This window comes from Babylonia areolata, chromosome 5 (genome assembly GCF_041734735.1).
Source record: "Babylonia areolata isolate BAREFJ2019XMU chromosome 5, ASM4173473v1, whole genome shotgun sequence".
Lineage (NCBI taxonomy): Eukaryota > Metazoa > Mollusca > Gastropoda > Neogastropoda > Buccinidae > Babylonia > Babylonia areolata.
Genome location: NC_134880.1, coordinates 56,108,642 through 56,130,654, shown reverse-complemented (window position 1 = coordinate 56,130,654; position 22,013 = coordinate 56,108,642). Strand labels below are relative to the sequence as shown.

The 22,013-nt window shown below is 38.6% G+C and overlaps 1 protein-coding gene across 3 annotated transcripts; it reads left to right on the top strand.

The window, feature by feature from the left end:
- Window positions 1-1,174: 1,174 nt before the first annotated feature.
- On the top strand, window positions 1,175-19,847 carry LOC143282198 (dynactin subunit 3-like). 3 transcript variants are annotated; one of them, XR_013055221.1, is made up of 9 exons: window positions 1,176-1,291; window positions 6,969-6,989; window positions 9,936-10,020; window positions 11,336-11,422; window positions 12,709-12,792; window positions 16,133-16,191; window positions 17,517-17,576; window positions 17,898-18,735; window positions 18,786-19,847. XR_013055221.1 is itself a non-coding variant. In XM_076587788.1 (8 exons), exons 1-8 carry the CDS (start codon window positions 1,193-1,195, stop codon window positions 17,985-17,987), a joined length of 585 nt encoding a protein of 194 aa, XP_076443903.1. In that variant the 5' UTR covers window positions 1,176-1,192; the 3' UTR covers window positions 17,988-19,847. The 3 variants fall into 3 exon arrangements, 2 of the variants coding, with proteins under 2 accessions (XP_076443904.1, XP_076443903.1); XM_076587788.1 differs by having other exon boundaries at window positions 17,898-19,847; XM_076587789.1 differs by lacking the exon at window positions 6,969-6,989 and having other exon boundaries at window positions 1,175-1,291; window positions 17,898-19,847.
- The last annotated feature ends 2,166 nt before the right edge of the window (window positions 19,848-22,013 follow it).

Sequence of the window (22,013 nt, the reverse complement as noted above, 5' to 3'; positions counted from 1 at the left end):
ACACAACGTAACACACAGGGAACACATACACACACACATGCACATACAGTACCACACACACACACACACACACACACACACACACACACACACACACACACACACCGCTGGGCACACACACTGTGACACACTGGCACACCGTCAGTGCCGTGACGGCCCGGCACACACACACACACACACACACACACACACACACACACACACACACACACACACACACACACACACACTGTCTAGAATACTGTGTAGAATATAACACACACACAAGACACAGACACAGACACACACTAAGAAAACTATAAAACCTTAAGGCAACAATTTTTAAAGGATATTCAAAATTCCAATAACACAGGACATATTCCCAGTCAGGTGATGCTAACAGATGATGAATATATACAAACAAGATTAGGAAAATTTGTGCATGAATGCTGCTGCAATTTACCGCATTAACTGATTGATAAATTGTGTGTTTTTCATTCGTTCATTCATTTACCATTGCAATTGTGTCTTATAAACCTTACGGTTTCATGACAATAAAATCTATTCTATTCTATTCACACTACTACTACTACAACTACTGCACTGAGGCGAACAGGCAGGCAGTGAACTTGATTGTGCCTCAAGTACGTGTCAGTCGTTGTAAACTGACCAGAGTTACCGCCTAAAGATATGCACATTGCCAATTAGCATATGATAACTGACATAACGGAAGAGGAAATAAATGTAAAGTCGAAATTGTCACTGAAGAAAATCACAAATTACAAAGAATATTATCAAATATATATCGTTCCAAGTAGACCTGTTATACAGTAAATAGGTACAGTGAACTTGAAGGCAAATCGATATAAATGCGTCCGAGTCATCGGCAATCCAGTGATTATTGCCGGCCAATGATTGGGAATTAAGTTGAACAAGAATATTATAGCTGAGTCTGGCAAACCCGGCTGCAGCACATAATGCATGAAAAAAAGTCAGTGTATCCTTTACAGGGCCTCCAAATGGAACTTCTCCCGACTTCCTTGTAATCAACTGATTGAAAAATTTTCAGTTCCACCGAGAAAAAGAATGCCTATTATGCAATGTGAAAACTGGGTTTTCTTTTGCAAGTTTAAAGGCACTGAAACAAATAAATAAGTTATACGAAAATACTGGCAGAAAAGAAACTACAGCTTCCGATAGCAGACTATTCAAAATGGCCGACACAGCACAGCTGGAGGTGTTGGAGAAGAGAATGACAGCATTAGAAACTATTGTCTTTGGAAATGCAGATAAAGATGCATTGTATCCTAAGGTAAAAGTTGTTCGTAAAACTTATGAAACTTTTCCGAGCCGTTAATAAAAACACAAAATGAAAACCGTCTACATATGTTATTTTCATCGATTTTCATATTATTTTTTCTGACGACATTCGTCCCTCTGACTCATGCACTGCATGCATTAGTTTCTTAGACATAATGCATTATTTCAAGGAAAGGCATATGCATATGTAGATAGTGCATTTTATAGATATGATAAGGCCAAGTACTATTTTCACACACAGACACTAACTCTCTCTTACAGCGAGAGAGAGGGTGAGAGAGACTTGGCAGACCTACACAAATATAAGTACACACACACACACACACACACACACACACACACAGAGGACACACTGCCCGGACTGACTCACATCTGACACACATTCAAAAATACAGACACAATGTGACATGGATTGATGCCTACACACATACATGTACACTCATACCATGATACTACTGACAAACATATTTGTGCACACATACATGTACACTCATACCTTGATACGATAGACAAACATACTTGTGCATAAATGCACACACGCAGTATGATATAGCCATACATATGTATACAAGTGAATTATATATATATATATATATATATATATATTCAGTATTGTGAAAACATTTATAGAAATAACACCAACAGAAATCAAATTTGGATGTGCCAGTTTGCAGTATGCATAACTTGGTCTATCATGTACAGTTTGGTAAATTCTAAAGTAGGATTCGTATAGTGGATACACGAAAAAGAGGATCTGTGTCATTTTCACAAGGTCAGTACTTTTAAAATTTGATATGTCTGCCTAATTTCATGTCTGAATTATCTCTCTTTGTTTTACACACCCACATGCACCAACCCCCCCCCCCCCTCACCCTTCCCCGCCCCCCCTCCCCCCCCACACACACACACCATTCTATACCATATTAAAACACAACAACAGAATGCATGCCCACCCCACAAACAAAAACAAGACTTGGCAAACAATATTTCCCCAAAAACTAACTCTTGCTGAGATATTTAAAACTTATACACCTGCACTTTGATGTATACACTGTGTGCATGCACTCATTGTGTGTGTGTGTGTGTGTGTGCTTTAGATATTGTTTTTTCTTTCTTTTTTTTGTATAAAGTCAGCTGGAGTTTTGTTCTTATGAGCACATGATTATTTCTTGTTGTGTTCAGAGTGACATACAAATAGTGCCACTTTGACTCATTGTGGTCACATTATTCTTTTGATATAGATTTGTTGTGTAAGTGAAACTAACAAAAAGGAAAAATTAAAGTTTGTTGAATGTTTTTCTTTTGTACTTTTGTTGTGCTTTTGCCAGCTTATTGTTACAGTAAATTGCATGTTGTGCATTTAAATTTCATTTTCTAAAGTGATTTCTTTTGTGATAAAGCTGTATTAAAAATATTTTTGTACACATAATTAATAAATTATTGAGTCTGCTTGGAGTGATTCACTAATTGCGTATGGAAGCTGGAATCCATCTTCCAGGCTATATCATAATTAGATGATTAAAATGAAAAAGAAAGTTATGCAATGTGGGGAAGAAGAACAGACTTATAGTTTATTCTGACTCGTAATTTCAAACATCTTTCACCAGAGTGAGTCAAAAGAAAAGGGGAGAAGAGTGGGATGGAGGGGGTGTGGAGAGTTTTAGTTTTATTTATAAACTTGCAATATTGAATAATCAATATTAAATAAAACAGGATTGATTAATTAATCAATATGAATATTTTAGGGAAAATCCTTTTTTATTTTCCAGATATGTCTGTATCACTTTCTTATCTTAAGAAAAATCTGTGTGATGCCCTTGAGGTAACGCGTCCGCCTAGGAAGCGAGAGAATCTGAGCACACTGGTTCGAATCATGGTACAGTCGCTAATATTTTATCACCCTCCACTGGACCTTGAGTGGTGGTCCCGATGCTAGTCATTTGGATGAGATGATAAACCGAGGTCCCGTGTGCAGCATGAACTTAGTGCATGTAAAAGAACCCATGGCAACAAAAGGGTTGTCCCTGGCATTCTGTAGAAAAATCAAGTTTGATAAGAAAAACAAACATAACTGCACACAGGAAAAAATGCAAAAAAATGGGTGGCGCTCTCAGTGCAGCGATGCGCTGTCCCTGGGGAGAGCAGCCCAAATTTCACTCAGAGAAACCTGTTGTGATAAAAAAAGAGAAATACAATACAATCTCCTTTTTCCCAAATATGTCTGTCACTTTCTTTGTGTGTGTGTGTATGTGTGTGTGTGTGTGAGAAACGATTGCCACATGGTGTAAAAGGAAATTGACCACACACAGTGACACACATACACAGTCACACACACACACACAAACACACACACACACACACACACACACGTGTATATATATATACATATATATATATATATATATACATACATATATATATATATATATATATTGCTGTTTGCTTATGTTTTATTCTAGGTTTATTATATTATTTCAGTGTAAAAGAGAACTATTTCCTTGGCCTGTGAGAGCATGTAGCCACAGTGCACATTTCCATCCTTTATTTCTATCTGCAAACTTGTGTATTGTGTTACTCGTATCAGAGTTGATTTTTGTGCATGATTTAACTGTAGACAGCTCTGTTGCCATAGGTTTTTGTGTACAAAGTCAAAGTGCATAATGCACACACGGAATCTCAGTTATAAAACTTCTCTTCAGAAAGTAATGAAAGACTGAAAAGTGAAAGTAGCAGTGAGGTCTAATGGACAAGGGAGAAAGAATCTCAGTCTGTGTGTGAATCAGACCCAGCATCCTTGCTTCCTGGTTGGGCGCTTCATCCAAAAGGTGGTGGTGGCAGTGGTGGTGGTGTGGGGTGGGGGTGTGCGTTTGCATGTGTGTGTGTGTGTGTGTGTGTGCGTGTGCATACATGAGCATGTGTGATGTGTGATGTGTGTGTGTGTGTGTGTTTGGTTTTGTTTTGTTTGCTGTTTTTTCGCATTAGAAAAAAAAAGGTAATCTTTTCTATCTTTAACTTCAAAACAGTATTTTGAGGAAAATCTTCTTTTCTCCAAATACATCTTTATCTGTTTCTTAGTGGTGCATGATTCACTGCATGTGTGCGTGCATGTGTGTGTGTGTGTGTGTGTGTGGATGTGTGTGTGTATGTGTGTGTGTGTGTGTGTGTGGATGTGTGTGTGTGTGTGTGTGTGTGTGTGGATGTGTGTATATATGTATGTGTGTGTGTGTTGTCTTCAGTTTAACGTCTTTCCTCCTTTTAAGTGATAATAGATGAAAAAATAAAAAGATGGGGGAGCAGTGTGGGCAGAAGGATGTGTATGTGGGTGGGTGTGCGCACTTGCACATTTGTGTGAACATTGAAAAAATGGAACATAGGCAAAATGGTAGAAACATCAAACAACTATGACAAATGTCCAATTGGCCACGTATCAAACCTTCTGCAATAGCAGATAACATCTTGAAATTGTCAAAAAATACATTTAAGTGAACTTTCAGAAAAATTTGCTAAAAATGATTGCAAAGTCTAACATTCAAATGCGTCTTTGCTGGAGATAAGTTCTCCACATATGCATTTCACATCTTTGCTGAACCTAGTCACAAAAGCATTCAGCTTTCAGCTGTTTGGTAATGCATGAATCTGCCTCAATCTGATTAAATTTCAGTATGTATTTGATTGATGGATAGTTTCCAGTTTATTAGCATTAATTGTATATTATCACATAAATCTTTACTATTTTGCTGGCATATTTCCCTGACTTTGCTCCACAATACTTTTTCTTGTAATCGGTTGCCCTCTCGTATAGATCGAGGCACGTAAAGTTTTGTGGTGCCCTGTTCATGTTTTGCACCTTTCTTGCAGCCCTGTTAGCTCATTCATTATAGAAAAGACTGAGGTGTGAAGGAACCCACCAAAAAGTAATATGTGTTCCTTTCAAACTCAAGGCTGTACAGTGTGACTTGTTAATGTGTAAACCTTGTTCTTACATTTTAGTGAGTTTACAGCATGTAATACAGTTTTGGAATCTGCGCAAAATAATACTTGTACAAAGCAAAGTGGAAGATCAAGAATATTATTAATTTAGAGCCATAAGAACAGCAATGAGTTCAGCTGTGAATATTGACAGATTTTTACCAGTGTGTATAACAGTTCAGTTTTCAGTTCTGGTATGACGAAAACTGAACCTGCTTGGCTATTGTCTAAGAGTGATCCATCTGTGTAAATCTGTAAATGACCGAGGTATTTATTCTGAAGGTATAATTGGATTTCCGTTGCCATTTTATTTGGATTTTTATTCTTCTTGATGTCAAACTGTGCTTTACTCATCTCCGAAGTGGGACATGGACTTACAGTTTTCTGTATGTCGACATCATCTCAATCAGTTTCAGACTTTTGGAACAGGTTTGACACAATGGTGCCAATGGGTGTTAAATGAGATATATTTTTTACTCTGTGTGTACACACACACACACACACACACACACACACACACACAGAGGATGGGGTAGAATGGGGTGGTATGGGGGGAGGAGGGAGGGAAATTTTTGTTATTATAATACATGCATGCTATGATATTGATGTAAGAGATCATCAGTATTTCCTGTACTTTTGTTGTATTTGTCATTAATTAGTGAATTGTGATGTATTCCAAAATTTCATGCTTCGAGTTTCTTTGTATGCTTCTAGTTATATGATTTGCTCAGTGTCAGATTTTCCTTGTAAAGCCTGAGATGTTTGTGACAGAAACCTACATACAGTAGCTTGATTCACAGTCACATGCATGACCCAGAACTGTACTCAGATTTAATTTCTTTTTATAATTTAGAAGTAAAGGGTTTGCTGTGTCTGAGTTGCTTAAGAAGAGCAGCTTATGTCACAATTTGTTGATTCCAAGGTAGGACTCTGAATGTATTTCTGAATTGGGGAAGCTATTTATGATTATACTTGGTTCCACATATAATCTTCCAATATATTTATTTCTACATATATACAAAAGCACACAATAGATTTTGATTATAGAATGGTGGATCCCTCAAACTTAAAGTATTTTAGACAAGAGTGTCACTTCATACAAAAAGGCATCCAGTTTCACTGTCAGACAAAAATAAGAAGAGAGAGAGAGGAGAAAGAAAATTTAGCATCTGTTTATGAGATGTTTGAAAGTTCTATATGATTATAAAATTATGATTGTTATAATTTGACAGTAAATCCTAATGATTTGTGATTATTCATACAATGTATTGTGTGCGTTTTGTTTTTGAACAGATTGCTTCTTACAGAGTCACGCCTTCATTCAAGAAAACATGAAGTTTGCTGCTTAAACAGAACAGAATAACTAACACTTTCATGAATTACAGCATTTTTAACCATGTTAATGCCATTGAGCATGATGAGGATGAGAAAGAAAAAAGAACCAGCAGTTTTCATAACTTTTTCATGTATTTCATTTTTTAATGCATCGTTAATTGTTTTGCGTAGTCAGCAGCTTTTTGTCACAGTGACGCAGACTGCTGTTTTGGATGCATTGTGCATTGTAAGTGCTGCCTTGACATGTTTTGAAGTGATGACTGTGGTGAGTCTTCCCATGTTGAGTGGTGCTCTGTTGTTTGCTTGCATGGGGCACCTTGCCTGATACCCTGGTGTTGTTTTCTGTCTTCCCTCCCCCCCTACAGGACAAACCTCCCCAAGTACAGGTAACCACCACACGCTTCTTCCTTCCTCAACTCTTCAAACTCCATATCACACACACATACATATATATCTTATTTATATGTATACATGATATATATGATATATTCATTAGTTTTTTTTTAGTTTTAGTTGTTTGCTGCGTACCATTGAAGCATGTTGAGCTGAGATGTAGACAGGTGGTTATGCAGTGCGTGATTTCGTGAGGGTGTTATGTTTCTGGATGACTTAAACTGCAGGACACCTGACAATGGAGTATGGCTGCCTACATGGTGGGGTAAAAACGGCCATACACAGAAAAGCCCACTTGTACATATAAGTGAATATGGGAGTTGCAGCCCACAAACACAGAAAAAGAAGAGGAAAAAAAACTACAGGAATTTCATGTGTGGAAAGACTTGAGGAATTGGTAAGGTTTCAGAAACTGTGAAACATATTGCTGCTGCTTTGAATTAAAAATGAAAAGGTGATGTAGATCTCGCTGCTTCATATGGACAGACAGGTATTGTGATTCAGACAGGTAGAAGGCAGGTAGAGGAAAATACCCTCATAGTGAAAAGTCATATATATATATATATATATATATATATATATATATATATAGCAGCTTTTCTTTTTTTTCTTTTTTTTTTTAATGAAGTGAGAGGAATTTGATTTCTAGGATTGCCAGTATTTGTAGAGTCTTGTTAGTATCATAACATAGAATTAACACATAGACAAACGCATGCCACATGTATATTGTGTATTGGTACCAATATATAATGCATATTAATGCACATGTACAAACATAACATTCATAATGAATGCTTATTTATGCAAGTAGAACTACTTCTACATTTATAAGGAATTTGAAGAAAAAATGCACACGGAAAATAGGGATGGTTTGGTTTGGCCATATCATATATACATATGAATGTGAAAATAGGAGAAAAAAACCCTGCATACATGTCTATCACTGTATGATGAGAGAGTGGACAGATCTTCAGGCTTTACAAAATGGTGTCCTTATTTATATTTAAACTGATTTGCTGAGTAACAGAAGAGAAGATATCAAGGATGAATTATTACCACAAAAAAAAGACATAGTTGTTTATGCTTGTACGAGACTAACAATTGTAACATTTGTGGTTTGTTTTTTTTAAATTCTCTGGAGAATAGCTTACTAACAGATCTTTGCAGTGTCAGACAGTTTTGCTGTAGGCACCACTGATGTTTGCTGTAAAGCTATGCAAAGACAGCATCCTTAGTACTTGCAAACATATTGCCTGTGATAATGCGTTATAAATGCAGTAATCTTCTTGGTACATATTTCTAACGTATAATCTTGTATTTAACTGCATTGTTTTTTTGCTGCTGCTTTATGAAGTTTATGCTTTGCTTCTTGAAAGTGAATGGCTTAAGGCTAAAATGTGACAGACTGAGTGAGGCAGGAACAGAAGAATGAAAGAAAGGAAAAAAGGCTGCTAGGTTTCTTGAGATTTTCTGTTGTCTTAAGCTTTTTAGTTCCCTGGCAAACCTTTAACAAGGAGACTGTTGAGAGTAATTTTATCTGAAAACTTGCAAAGAAGACATCAAGGATTGTGCCGGTTATTTGTTTCTTACTCAGTGACTTACTGAAAGCAATAGTTTTCAATAAAACTGTACGTATATTGTGCTCTGTGGCCATGACACTGAAGGTCAGAGATTGAAACATGGTTTTGGATCTTAGTCTGAATTGGTGTTGTGAATGTTTCTGTAATAGTGTTTAAGGAATTTAACCGTTTCGCAGTATTCAGTGTATGAAATTGAATTCTCCGTTTTTAAAATGTTGCCTAATTCAACAGTTCGCTTTGTTTTGTCTTTGTTCCTGAATGTTTGCTATAGGACAGCTGATGTTAGTTGATATTATATCAATGTAAACAAAATTATATCTAATGTTTGTACTTATACTTGCTTATTTCTTATTTCGGTTGTTGAAATAAATGAATACAATAGTTTCTAAACAGGTGACTTTTGTGCAGTGAATCTCAAGATGGACTAGTTTCTATGCCTCAGAGTCAGACATACATTTTTCTTGTCATTTTATATGCAGTGCACTTACATATCTCTTTGAAAGCCATCAGAATGACTAAAGAAAATGTTGTTTAAGGTTTCAGAATCAGATCAACAGATATTAAGTGATGAATCTTTCTTGAAATTTTGTGTTGGTTTTGGTATATACATGATTGTGTGTGTGTGTGTGTGTGTGTGTGTGTGTGCGTTCATGCACATGCATGTGTGTGTTTGCATGCATGTGAGTGCATTGATTATGTGAATGTGTGTGTGTTTGACAAAACATTGTGGATACTTCTGTTAAAAATAGATAAATACATAAATTAATATATGAAACAGAAGAATCTATGAAACAGAAGAATCTGCATATATATATGTGTGTGTGTGTGTGTGTGTGTGTGTGTGTGTGTGTGTGTGTGTGAATATATATATATATATATATATATATAAATCCTCTGTTTCACATGTTTATCCATATATACACAGCATCTGTTTTATCAATCTATGTATTCATTTATTTATGACAGAAGAATCTCTCTCTGTATATATATTCCATTAAATATCCCATAGTAAATTAATTCTAAGTGCATTCATAACTTTTGACATGCACATTAATGTAGGGACTGGCCCTGCATGACGCTCTGTAGTTTGTCTACCACAGTATTTATGTTCATGTATGCATGTCCTTCAGGTGGATGTTGTATAGTCTTGGTTTTTACATGTTGTATTGTGCCACTTTCTGTAGTATAGTTGCATGTTATGCTATGCTGAATGTATTGAAGTGACTTTCAACAACAACTGATAGCAAATAATGGATCGGAGAAAAAAAAAATTTCAGCATGTGTCTACCAGTCTGTTAATTCTAGTATTGATGCTTTACAGTGTACCAGTGTGTTAATTCCAGTACTGGTGCTTTACAGTGCATTGAAAGCCTACTGGTGCTACAGAATAAGATCATGGCAGCTGTCGCAGGCAAAAAGAAACTGACACAAGTTTATGAAAACTGTGAGTACTTTTGTGTATGTGATGTTTGATGTGAGTGTGTGCATGCACAACCACAGACACACACACACACACACATGCACATGCGTGCATATGCACACATACACACACACACACACATGCACACACACACACACGAACAAACGCGCGCACACACACACACACACACACACACACACATGTATATATATATGTTTGACTGGTGTGTGATCCTGAGAACATTTGTTAGGAGCTGTTACATTCTCGCAGTTGATTTCTCAGTTCCTTTCATCATAAATTTTGGGTCATCAGTTATGTTCTTGGTATATATATATATATATATATATATATATATAATATAAAGAGAGAGAGAGAGAGAGAGAATCAAAACAGTAACTACAGTATGACTGACTTGTGTTTGAGTGACCCAGCAGCCACACAGGGTTCCCCCTGATGAGTAATGTGGTGGTGGCTTTTCAAAGGATCGCCTATCGGCTCTGCATAGACGGTGATCCAAACAAATGTCGCTGAGTGTGGTCACAAGTCAAGCAGAGTGAAGGGGAATGAGATGTGGATGAAACTTGTCTCTAGGTGGTCAGAAAAAACTAATAGGTATTGAGAGAGAGAGAGAGAGATTGGCAAAAGTTCAATTGTCCTGGAGGAGGGGGAGGGGTAGGGGGGGCGCAGGGGGAATGCAGGCAGCTGTAGATGAGTGATGGGTTGGCAGAGGGCAGAGCGAGAAAGAGAGTTAGAAATATATTCATTGTCCAAATATATGTATCATATACAAACAGTATTTATGTCTAGTCTAGTTTTTGACAGATTGAACAATATTGCACGTGTACTGTAATATATGCCAGAGTGTGCCAATGTAAAGGGCTTTATGGCATTATGATTATGGTATTTACAGGGGAAGGTGAGCCTTCCGTGTTGTACAGTCCTGTTTGTCACAATGTAGTATTTGTTAAGAAAAGGAAACCCCCCCCTAAAATTATGTTAAATTTAATATACTTATGGTGACCCACATTGTATATCCTGCCCACTTCTGACAATTGGATGTTCTAGCTCCATTATTTTAAATTGCTGTCAAAGAAACACTGAAAGGGTAAACAGAAGAGGGGGCAGGGGGGTGGGGGGTGAATATACTCAAGGGAGGCTACTATCTGCAGCTACTTTTGATTTCTTCTCTTGGGCGGAGTGGTATTTTTCATGGGACAGGAATTGGAACCCTGGCAAGATCTGCATCAGTTGCAGTCATGGAAAGTATGTTAAATGTAAGTTTAAGGGAAAGATTTTCCTAATTGTGAAGTCGGAGTGAGGGGAAAATCATTGTTTTCAGTGCCAGCTTTGCGTCAGTACATGGACCCAGCCTACACTGATGAACTGGGCCTGTCGGAGGAGGCCAAGGCTGAAGTCATATTTGCAGGTTTGATGATAATCACGCTTTTATGTTCTGCTTGTTTGTTTGGTTTTTTTTGTTCTATGGAAATGATTTGATACTACTACTATGACTACTACGAACTCTATAACAACAACAACTGCAACAACAGATTGATGCTTGCACCTCCAAGGCAGGGAGTTGGAGGCATTAAAAACAAAAAGATATACACACTTCAAGACTTCAAGACTCTTGGTTCGCTTCAAACAGAAGTGTTTGGTATGCGCAAGGGGTGTTCAAGTGACATGGAATCATCAGCCACTGTGCATTTTAGAGTAACAAAAAAAATGGTGGCTCACGCATGCTCTCTCATGTCCCCACACCATCACATGCACGCATGCATGCGTGCGCACGCTTTCTCACCCACATATACACATGCGCATGCACACACACAAATGCGCACACACACAAACACATACACGCATGCACACACACACGTAGCAACAACACACACACACAAACTCATGCATACACACACTAATATGCATGCATACATACCTTACCAATAAAATTACTACAAAACACAGTAGCAATACCACCACAGAACTAGTGCAGTCATCCCTGTTTATCTAATACACACAAAAAGAGAAGGACAGTAATGAAATATCAATAATACTATTCCAGCAAAAGAAATAAACAGATGCAATGATACAAATAAAAAGCTCTCTTAAAAAATTTCACAAGTAAGTTCTTGCAGCTCCTCATACATACATGCATCAGGCGCACTCTACAGGAATAATGTGTCCATTCACACACACACACACACACACACACACACACACACAAACACACCTGTGCATGCATGCTCACAAGCAGCAGAAGCCCAAGAAGCACAAGTAGTCAACAGGGTGGTAGGCAGGACAGGAGAGGTGTGTTTTGAGAGACTGAATTGGGGAAACTGTGTGACGGATAGAGAATGGTGGTTTGTTCCACAGACTGGAGAAAGAGTGGCTGATCTCGGAATTTTTTGTTTCTTTGAGGAGGAACTGTCAGCACTCTAAAGCCAGCAGCTGAGCAGAAAGATCTGGAATGACTGATTTATACTTACAGTATCGCCACTTGAGTGGACTGGTATTTTGTATAGCATTGGATTCAGACCCCTGTTACGATAAGTTTGTTAAATTAAACGTAATTCAGTGGGAACAAAAGTCACTTTATGGATGCTCTTCTGTGTGTTTGTGTGTCTGTGTGTGTGATTTATAATCATCTGTACCATACATATTAAGTTAAGCATATTCCAAATATCAAATTGAAATTGTCCGTACTTTGTGCAGAGGAGGAATATCTTCGCCGCATGGCTTCCCAGCTGCAGACGATTAAAGAGCAAGACGACTTGCTTAGCAGTGAGCATGTCAAAAGTGAGTAATCTCAACTTTCCTCTTCCTCTTAAAAAATGAAAAGGTTAAAAAGGTTCAAAGTTCCATATCCTTTTCATTGCCATTGATGAGGACAATGAAACAGTGTCCACGGAGTCCAGGGCTCAGCAAAGGCAGGTGGGGCCTGGTCCTCTCTTCTTCCTGTTGTAACCTTCCGGATGGGCGCAATAGCCGAGTGGTTAAAGCGTTGGACTTTCAATCTGAGGGTCCCAGGTTCAAATCACGGTGACAGCGCCTGGTGGGTAAAAGGGTGGAGTTTTTTACGATCTCCCAGGTCAACATAAGTGCAGATCTGTAATGCCTGAACCCCCTTCGTGTGTATATGCAAGCAGAAGATCAAATACGCACGTTAAAGATCCTGTAATCCATGTCAGCGGTCGGTGGGTTATGGAAACAGAACATACCCAGCATGCACACCCCGAAAACAGTATGGCTGCCTACATGGCGGGGTAAAAATGGTCATACACGTAAAAGCCCACTCGTGTGCATACGAGTGAACGCAGAAGAAGAAGAAGTTGTAACCTTCCCCAGCTGAAGTCAAGTACACATTCACATGTGGGTGGAGTGATGAGAATCAGAGTACAGTGCCTTCAGTGCCTTCACCAAGCACACAGCACTGTGCCGAAATGTGTCCTCCAGTTTTGAATGCTGTTGATTATTGATAAGAAGTCAAGCCCCTAACCAGTTTGACCATGTTCCTCTTTACTGTGTTTAGTAATGAACAGCAGCTGCTTATTGATGTGTGGTTGCTTAGTTATTATTCTGAGATCAAATCTTGACTGTAAAAAAGATGGGGTGCTTTTAATTAATCCTTTTTGTTGTTAAGATTCGCATTATATTTGCAAAATAAAATCTGACAAAAATTACTGATATATAACCAAACATCCCAGAATTAAGCATGTTTGAAAAATCCAACAAAAAAAGCTGATGTATGTTCAAACTGTTAGAATGAAATTGTTGTGGTTGAGTCTTGTCTGTTAGAATTAAAAATGGTGGGTTTTTTAAACAGTTTTAAATAGTATCATTTGGAATTGCATGGGAACTTTGTTGTATTTTAGTTTTTCAGAAAAAAACACTTGTAAAAACAGACCGCTTAACCCTTTGAGCCCTGAACACCGCTTTACCGGTGGTGGGGAGGGGTGGCATAATGCCTGGCCACCGGTTGAGCGGTGCGTAAACACTTGTGTCATGTTTTGCTATTGGTTGACTTATATTGAAGATATTCCGACACCAGCGAACGCAGTACCAACATTGCCGCGCCCCCTCACTGTGTTTTGTGCATGTGCTTTGGATAAAAAAGATCGATCTGCATGCTCAGATTCATTTTCAACATCACTATCTGTAGCAAAATCATCCGATTTGAATTCCACCTCACTATCAGAGTAATCATTGTCATACTCTACTTCCGATAAATCATCAAGCATATTAGTTACTTGCTGCGTTGTGTACAGTTGTTTTCTCGCATGTTTTGTCCCTGATTTCTGCCCTGACGGGCCAGGTTGAGACTCACACTTCAAGTGTTTACGCACCGCTCAACCGGTGGCTGGGCATTATGTCATTTTTCTCTGCCACCGGTAAAGCGGTGGTCAGGGCTCAAAGGGTTTAATACCAATTATTTGCAAATTTTGGCTCAGGAGCTCAGGCAGAAGGGTTAAAATTGCTGAGGAACTCAGGGCTCAAAGGGTTAACTCTTTATAAAATTCCATGTGAAAATTATTTGCCCATGATGTTGAAGTGCCAAAACCTCTGTGCTTTGCCTTGTTAGCTTAGGATTTTAAGATCTCCTTAATGTTTTGTTCTGCTGTACAGATTATTTGTCATTAAGGTTATCTGTATTTCATTACTCGGAGTGCCAGTGTACAAACATTTGCTGTATTTTTCAACTGTTCAAAATTTAAAAAAACAAGCAAACAAACAAACAAAAAAGTACACAAAAAACCCATTGTGTGACCATCCGCTGCAAGATATTCTAAAATATGTACAACAACAACAACAACAACAACAACAAAACAAAACAATTTCATTACTAAGTGCTTTCAGTGCACGCTTTGCCCTTGAAATTTGAAAGTAAGTGTGTGTGTGTGAGTGCGCGCGCGCACGTGCGCATGTGTATATGTGTGTAACTGACCATAATTGGGTATATATTTTATTAGAGGGTGTTTTCCACAATTTTCGTCAGTAAAGACAATGAAAATATTCTTCAGAACTCCAAAGTCACAGGTGAATGGGAAAACTGTGTACATACACCTATTTAATTATCTATCTATTTTATTTTCTGGTAGCATGATGCTGTTCTTTTAGGACCATAATGCAAATATCTTACAGCCTGTGTGTATATTGTGTGTATTGTGTGTTTGCGCGTGTGTGTGTGTTTCGATGTGTGTGTGTGTGTGTGTGTGTTTGCGTGTGTGTGTGTGTGTGTGCACGCATGTGCATGCATGTGTGTGTGCATGCACAGTGTGAATGAGTGAGTGAATGAATTGAACTTTACTGTTGGCTTTTTGTTTCTTCTTAGAATGCATACAGACTTTTGACACCATAATGTGCCAGAAGGCATGCAGCACAAATCATTTCTGAGTTTTCTGGTTATTGTGTCTTGTTTGGCTCTTTGCTTATGTTACCATGATGAAACAGTGTTGGTACAGTGGTGGTGGTTGTGTTGCAGGTGTCCCGTGATGAAACAGTGTTGGTACAGTGGTGGTGGTTGTGTTGCAGGTGTTCCCGTGATGAAACAGTGTTGGTACAGTGGTGGTGGTTGTGTTGCAGGTGTCCCGTGATGAAACAGTGTTGGTACAGTGGTGGTGGTTGTGTTGCAGGTGTCCCGTGATGAAACAGTGTTGGTACAGTGGTGGTGGTTGTGTTGCAGGTGTTCCCGTGATGAAACAGTGTTGGTACAGTGGTGGTGGTTGTGTTGCAGGTGTCCCGTGATGAAACAGTGTTGGTACAGTGGTGGTGGTTGTGTTGCAGGTGTTCCCGTGATGAAACAGTGTTGGTACAGTGGTGGTGGTTGTGTTGCAGGTGTTCCCGTGATGAAACAGTGTTGGTACAGTGGTGGTGGTTGTGTTGCAGGTATTCCCGTGATGAAACAGTGTTGGTACAGTGGTGGTGGTTGTGTTGCAGGTGTCCCGTGATGAAACAGTGTTGGTACAGTGGTGGTGGTTGTGTTGCAGGTGTCCCGTGATGAAACAGTGTTGGTACAGTGGTGGTGGTTGTGTTGCAGGTGTTCCCGTGATGAAACAGTGTTGGTACAGTGGTGGTGGTTGTGTTGCAGGTGTTCCCGTGATGAAACAGTGTTGGTACAGTGGTGGTTGTTGTGTTGCAGGTGTTCCCAAACTGTCTGGAAAACTGCAGGAGTTGAGTCAGGTCCACATCCAGCAGCAGGTGTGTGTATGTGTGTGCGTGCGTGCGCGCACGCCTGTGTGTGTTTTCTTCAGTTTAACGTCTATTCACTGTAAGTGTTTTTAGATGGAAAGGAGTAAAGTAGTGTATAAAGGAAAGGGAGTGCATGTGAATATTAGTGTTAAAAAAAAAGAAGTTCATGTTATGTATGTGTGTGTGTGTGTTTGTTGTATTGTATTGTATTACTCTTTTGTCACAACAGATTTGTCTGTGTTTAAAGTTGTGGCTGCTCTTCCCAGGGAGGGCACGTCACTGTGAGAGAGTCACCCTTCTTTTTTTTGGTATTTTTTTCTGTGTAATTTTGCCAACAACCCGTTGCTAAGGTTTCCTTTGTGTATGCTAAGTGCTTGCTGCACACGGGACCTCAGTCTGTTGTCTCATCTGAATGGCTGTGTGTGTGCGTGTATGTATGTGTGTGCATGAGTGTGTGTGTTTGTGTGCTAATGGTAGTATAGTGTGTATGTGTTTCATTGTGTATGTTGAAATTGTGCGTGTGTGTGTGTCTGATTGCATGTGTGAGCTACTGTTAGAGTAGTGTGCACAATTGCGTGTGTGTGTGTGTTTGTGTTTGTGCGCGCACTGGCTCACATGCAGCGTGTTAAGTGTGTGTGAGTGCTTCTGTTATTGGATTGTATACATGTTATTGTGTATGTTGAGTGTGTGTTGGGTGTGCATGCTACTGTTAGCATTGTGTGAACATGTGACTGTGTATGTTGGTGCTAGTAAGCATATTATGCATGTGGTTGTATGTGTTGAGTCAAAGCATTTGTATGTCGAACTCATGTGTTTGTAATGTGAGTGTGTGTGAGTGTGTGTGATTGTATACTTGTGTGTGCATGTGTGTGCGCACGTTTGTTGTGGAAGTTGTTTGATAGTTGGGACACAATTATTTTTGGCTATTTTGGAAGCTGTGGCAGATTTTTAGAACTCAGTGTCAATAATTTTATGTACAAGAAGGAAACACTGCAGGAGAGCTTTTGCTTCTTCAGCTGAACAAACCTGGAATTCACTGACCTTTCCAGTTCAACTGTCCGTCAGTCGCATCCTTGATAACAAATCTAAAAATACTTGTTTTTAAGCAGTCTCTACATAATGAAGGTACTTCATATCGGCGTTTTAAAGACCTACATCTATTTCTTCCATGCGTGTTTTTGTGTGTGTGCATGCATGCATGCATGCGCATGTGTGTGTTAGTGTTAAAGTGTGTGTATGTGTGCATTCTTGTTTGCTTAGTGTCTAACTGACATTGTAAAGCACTTTGGCAGGTTTGAAAGTGATATTGATTCAATTTCATTTAATTTGTGCAGGATGAAACTGCACAAGTGACAGAGGAGACGGCCCGGTTGATCGACTCGTACAATTCTGTGGTATCCTTTCTTTGCAGCCATTGCCTGAGCAATGATAATGGCAGTAGTGTTTTCACCGGTTGCATCAGCTAAATAACGCTCAGAAAAGTGTTGCTGTCGACCTGCAAACAGAAGGGAGGTAATATATAAGGAGTCTAAAAGCTGCAGCTGCTTTTGATTGCTCCACTTGGGAAGAGTGGTATTTTGCACAGGACAGGAATTAGACCCGTCAGACTCCAGAGCACTAGTATGTATATATGTTAAATTAAACATGATTTTATGGGAAAAAAAATATTGTTTACCCATCACAAGCTTTGTGTTATTCCTTAACGATGTATTCAGATCACCACTCTGTCCAAGATGTTTATACAGTGGGACGCAGAGATCACCAAGCTGGAGATCCAGTCACAGCCTAACAAGTCGGACACATGAAGAGGGACCACAGTTTGTTGGAAACTGGAAACATGACAGAACAAAAAAGAAACTGCCAGAATGTCATTCATATCTGTTGTTTGCTGGCAGGAAGATTTGAACCCTGTCTTGCTTCTCTCTGTGAGGCGAGTCATCCTTTTGAATTACCGCATTAGCCCCTCTATTGGTTTCTGAGTAGCTTACTTAGTGTAATTGAGATTTGACGTAAAAAAATGTGTTGCTGTTGCTTTCTCTGGGTTTTCTTACACTAAGTCCACAGTCACCAGTATATGTGACATTAAACAAATTTCTTCCTCCTTCCTGTGTTTAAAAGTAAGTAGGAAGAAACTTATTTGAGTTCTTTGCTTGGCTTGCATTTTGCAAGGGTTTTTGGTCTGTAAAAAGGGACTTTAATCAATTATTTGTAATACAAGTTCTTAGCTTGGATCTCTTCAATGCTTGGAATACTCTTTTTCATATACATATGTAAGGTTTTTGCTTGGTAAAAGGGTCTTTAGATATGTAATTCTTTTAATCTTACAGAGGTTTTCATAACTGCTTGTGTGTATGTTGGAATTATGTTATAGGTTTACTAGTCTGGATATGAGAGTTTAGGAATCCAAACACAGATGCTGATACTGATTAAGACCAATTGTGGACAAGGGATTGGTCAGTAAAAGAATGCAGATTTGTTTCTGAAACAAATGTCTTAACAGTCATTCACCTTATTTGTTCTTGTAGTTGAAGACAGCGTAGTTGTACTGGTCAGGTTTGTGGAACTCGCAGAGTAGTTGAAGACAGCGTAGTTGTACTGGTCAGGTTTGTGGAACTCGCGCAGTTATGAATTTGCAAGCATGTATTCAAATCTTGTGTGATAAGATATTAGAATATCTCATTTCAGTGATTTTGATGATTTTTTTTCTCCAGTAAATTGTATGTTTTGTGTTGAATGTTACTCAACCACAAATTAAAAAATTGTTTAATTCATTCATTGAAATACTTCATACTGGTGAAAGTGACAAACGCATGACTAGCTGCATAAAGGAACATTAAAACTTCTTGTGAGTCGTCTTCATTTTTCTCAGTATTTTTTTTTGCATTTAGATGGAATGCTCATTTAGAGGGAGTCAGAAGTGTTCTTTTTTGAGCATGCTGTTCTTTTCAAGCTCTGTTTTGTTGTGTATGTACAGTTTTCATTTGATGATGAAGAGATAAATTATACTGTCAGAATACATAACTTATGTGCACTGTTCTTTCTTTGTTTATATAAGTTCCACATACTAGCATGAGGAAGAAGCAACTAATTGTTTTCTTTTGTTGTGCAATATCACTTTTCTTTTGTTTCAAAACGCTGATGTGTTTCCATATCCCCAAGATGTATCTCTTGTGACAAAAAAGAGAAATACAATACAATTTACAATATCAAATTCAAATATGTAAAAACTATAAAAAATTAAAAAAAAGTTTTAAAAATGAAAGATCCTCAATTCATGAATCTGTGGCAAAATAAGTAGTATTAATTATTGGCAGAATAAATCATATAAGGGCATCTGTGACTGCTGGACGAAAAGAATCAGATAAAGCTGAAATGTGGGTATCAGATTTTTTTTTTTTTTTTTTTTTTTTTAATGCACGCTGACAATTCAAAATAGAAATATAAGTACACTGAAATTAGTTTCCATACCTGTTATTGTCAGTGTGGCCTGTGTATGCAAGTGCTTGACTATCCTTTTGCATTTTATTTTCATGTGCTTGTATTTATGGGTGTGACTGTGTGTGTGTGTGTCCTGTATGAATGAAAGACACAAAAAGGTTGAATGTATGGTTTAGAGCTTGGCCCATTCGGTTGTTGAAATTAAATCCTCAGCTGACTGAATCATCTATTTATTGTTTTGGTGTTGGTATTAGAGTGAGGGAGTGAATTTTCCACTGCATCTCCATTCAGAAAATATGTTTCTATTGCCTGTCTTGAGCAACACCAATGATGTCAGAATGCATCATAAATCAAATCCTGCTCAGCTCCTTTAGATGTAAGGTGAATGCAGCTAAAGGCACTGTATAAAATGATGTCAGAATGCATCATAAATCAAATCCTGCTCACCTCCTTTAGATGTAAGGTGAATGCAGCTAAAGGCACTGTATAAAATGATGTCAGAATGCATCATAAATCAAATCCTACTCAGCTCCTTTAGATGTAAGGTGAATGCAGCTAAAGGCACTGTACACATCATAAATCAAATCCTGCTCAGCTCCTTTAGATGTAAGGTGAATGCAGCTAAAGGCACTGTACATTCACATAGCTCACTCATGCCCAGTTTCCAAGGCAAAGCTAATAGGGAATTATTATATCACTTAAGGAAAGATATGTTCTTATCACTAAAGTTTACTGTCAAAGGTGCAGAGAATGATTAGCAATTCTAAACAATACTGTTCAATGTAAAGACACTTTTAAACCATTTAACCTTAACAATAGCTCAAATCATGCCGTTTGCCTGTTTCTCACAAAGTCACTCACTCTCACATGACCCTATCCTGAAAAAAGCTTGTGAGATAAAATCACCAGTTTTCTTGCATCAATGTATGAAGGAACTTCTCCTCCTCTTCTTTTTCGTTCGTGGGCTGCAACTCCCATGTTCACTTGTATGTACACAAGTCGGCTTTTATGTGTGTGACCGTTTTTACCCCGACATGCAGGCAGCCATACTCCGTTTTTAGGGAGGGTGCATGCTGGGTATGTTCCTGTCTCCATTATCCACTGAACGCTGACATAGATTACAGGATCTTTAACATGCGTGTTTGATCTTCTGCTTGCAAATACACACGAAGGGGATTCAGGCACAAACAGGTCTGCACATATGTTGACCTGGGAGATCGGAAAAATCTCCACCCTTTCCCCATCAGGCACTTTTACCGAGATTTGAACTCAGCACCCTCTGATTTCAAGTCCAACGCTTTAACCACTCGGCTATTGCGCCTGTCAGCTTGATAAAATTGTGTAACTTATTGATAACATGACACAACACATGAGCGTATGTATACCCTACCCTTCACTGTACCCCTTTATCCTGCCTTATCATCCGTAAATATCTTCTTATTGTGCGTTTGAGGGCTGCAACTCCCACGGTCTCTCGTATGCACACGAGTGGGCTTTTACGTGTACGACCGTTTTTACCCCGCCATGTAGGCAGCCATACTCCGCTTTCGGGGGTGTGCATGCTGGGTGTGTTCTTGTTTCCATAACCCACTGAACGCTGACATGGATAACAGGATCTTTAACGTGCGTATTTGATCTTCTGCTTGCATATACACACGAAGGGGGTTCAGGCACTAGCAGGTCTGCACATGTGTTGACCTGGGAGATCGTAAAAATCTCCACCCTTTACCCACCAGGCGTGTCACCGTGATTCGAACCCGGGACCCTCAGATTGAAAGTCCAACGCTTTAACCACTCGGCTATTGCGCCCGTCATCCGTTTGAGGAAAGATGGATGGGGGGGTGGGGGGGGGGGTGGAGGGAGGTAATGCATGGGTGGAAAGAGTGAGAAAATGAGTTGAAGACGGAAAAAAGTGTGGAATTGTGACTCGTTTTATATTTTTGTTTTATTGACGTGTTTCTTATGATTTATAATTACTATTTTACTTATTATTTTGGTTTGTTTGCATTTTTTCCTCTTGACGCTAGTTTATTACTGTCGTCTTGAAACAGTATACTGTCTGCGGGCATATTTCCTTGTTGGTGTTTGTTATTTATTATGATTTTTAAATGTCCCTGGTCTATCAGCATGATATATGGCACGCTTAAAAACACACCTCATTTCAAAAGTAAATGAGTACTATTGCTGTAGTTATTTCATCAGTCATTCTTAATTGCTTTTTGGTATAGTTAATCTGTGCAAAGGTGGGGTTTTTGTTGTTGACTGTTAAGTATTTTATTCACAGATGTGTCAATATACTTTTATTTGTTCTCTATGATTACTTAAACATACACGAGTCAAGTGTCCATTTATATATTTTCATTGCTATATTACAAGGTTTACTTCTCTTGACT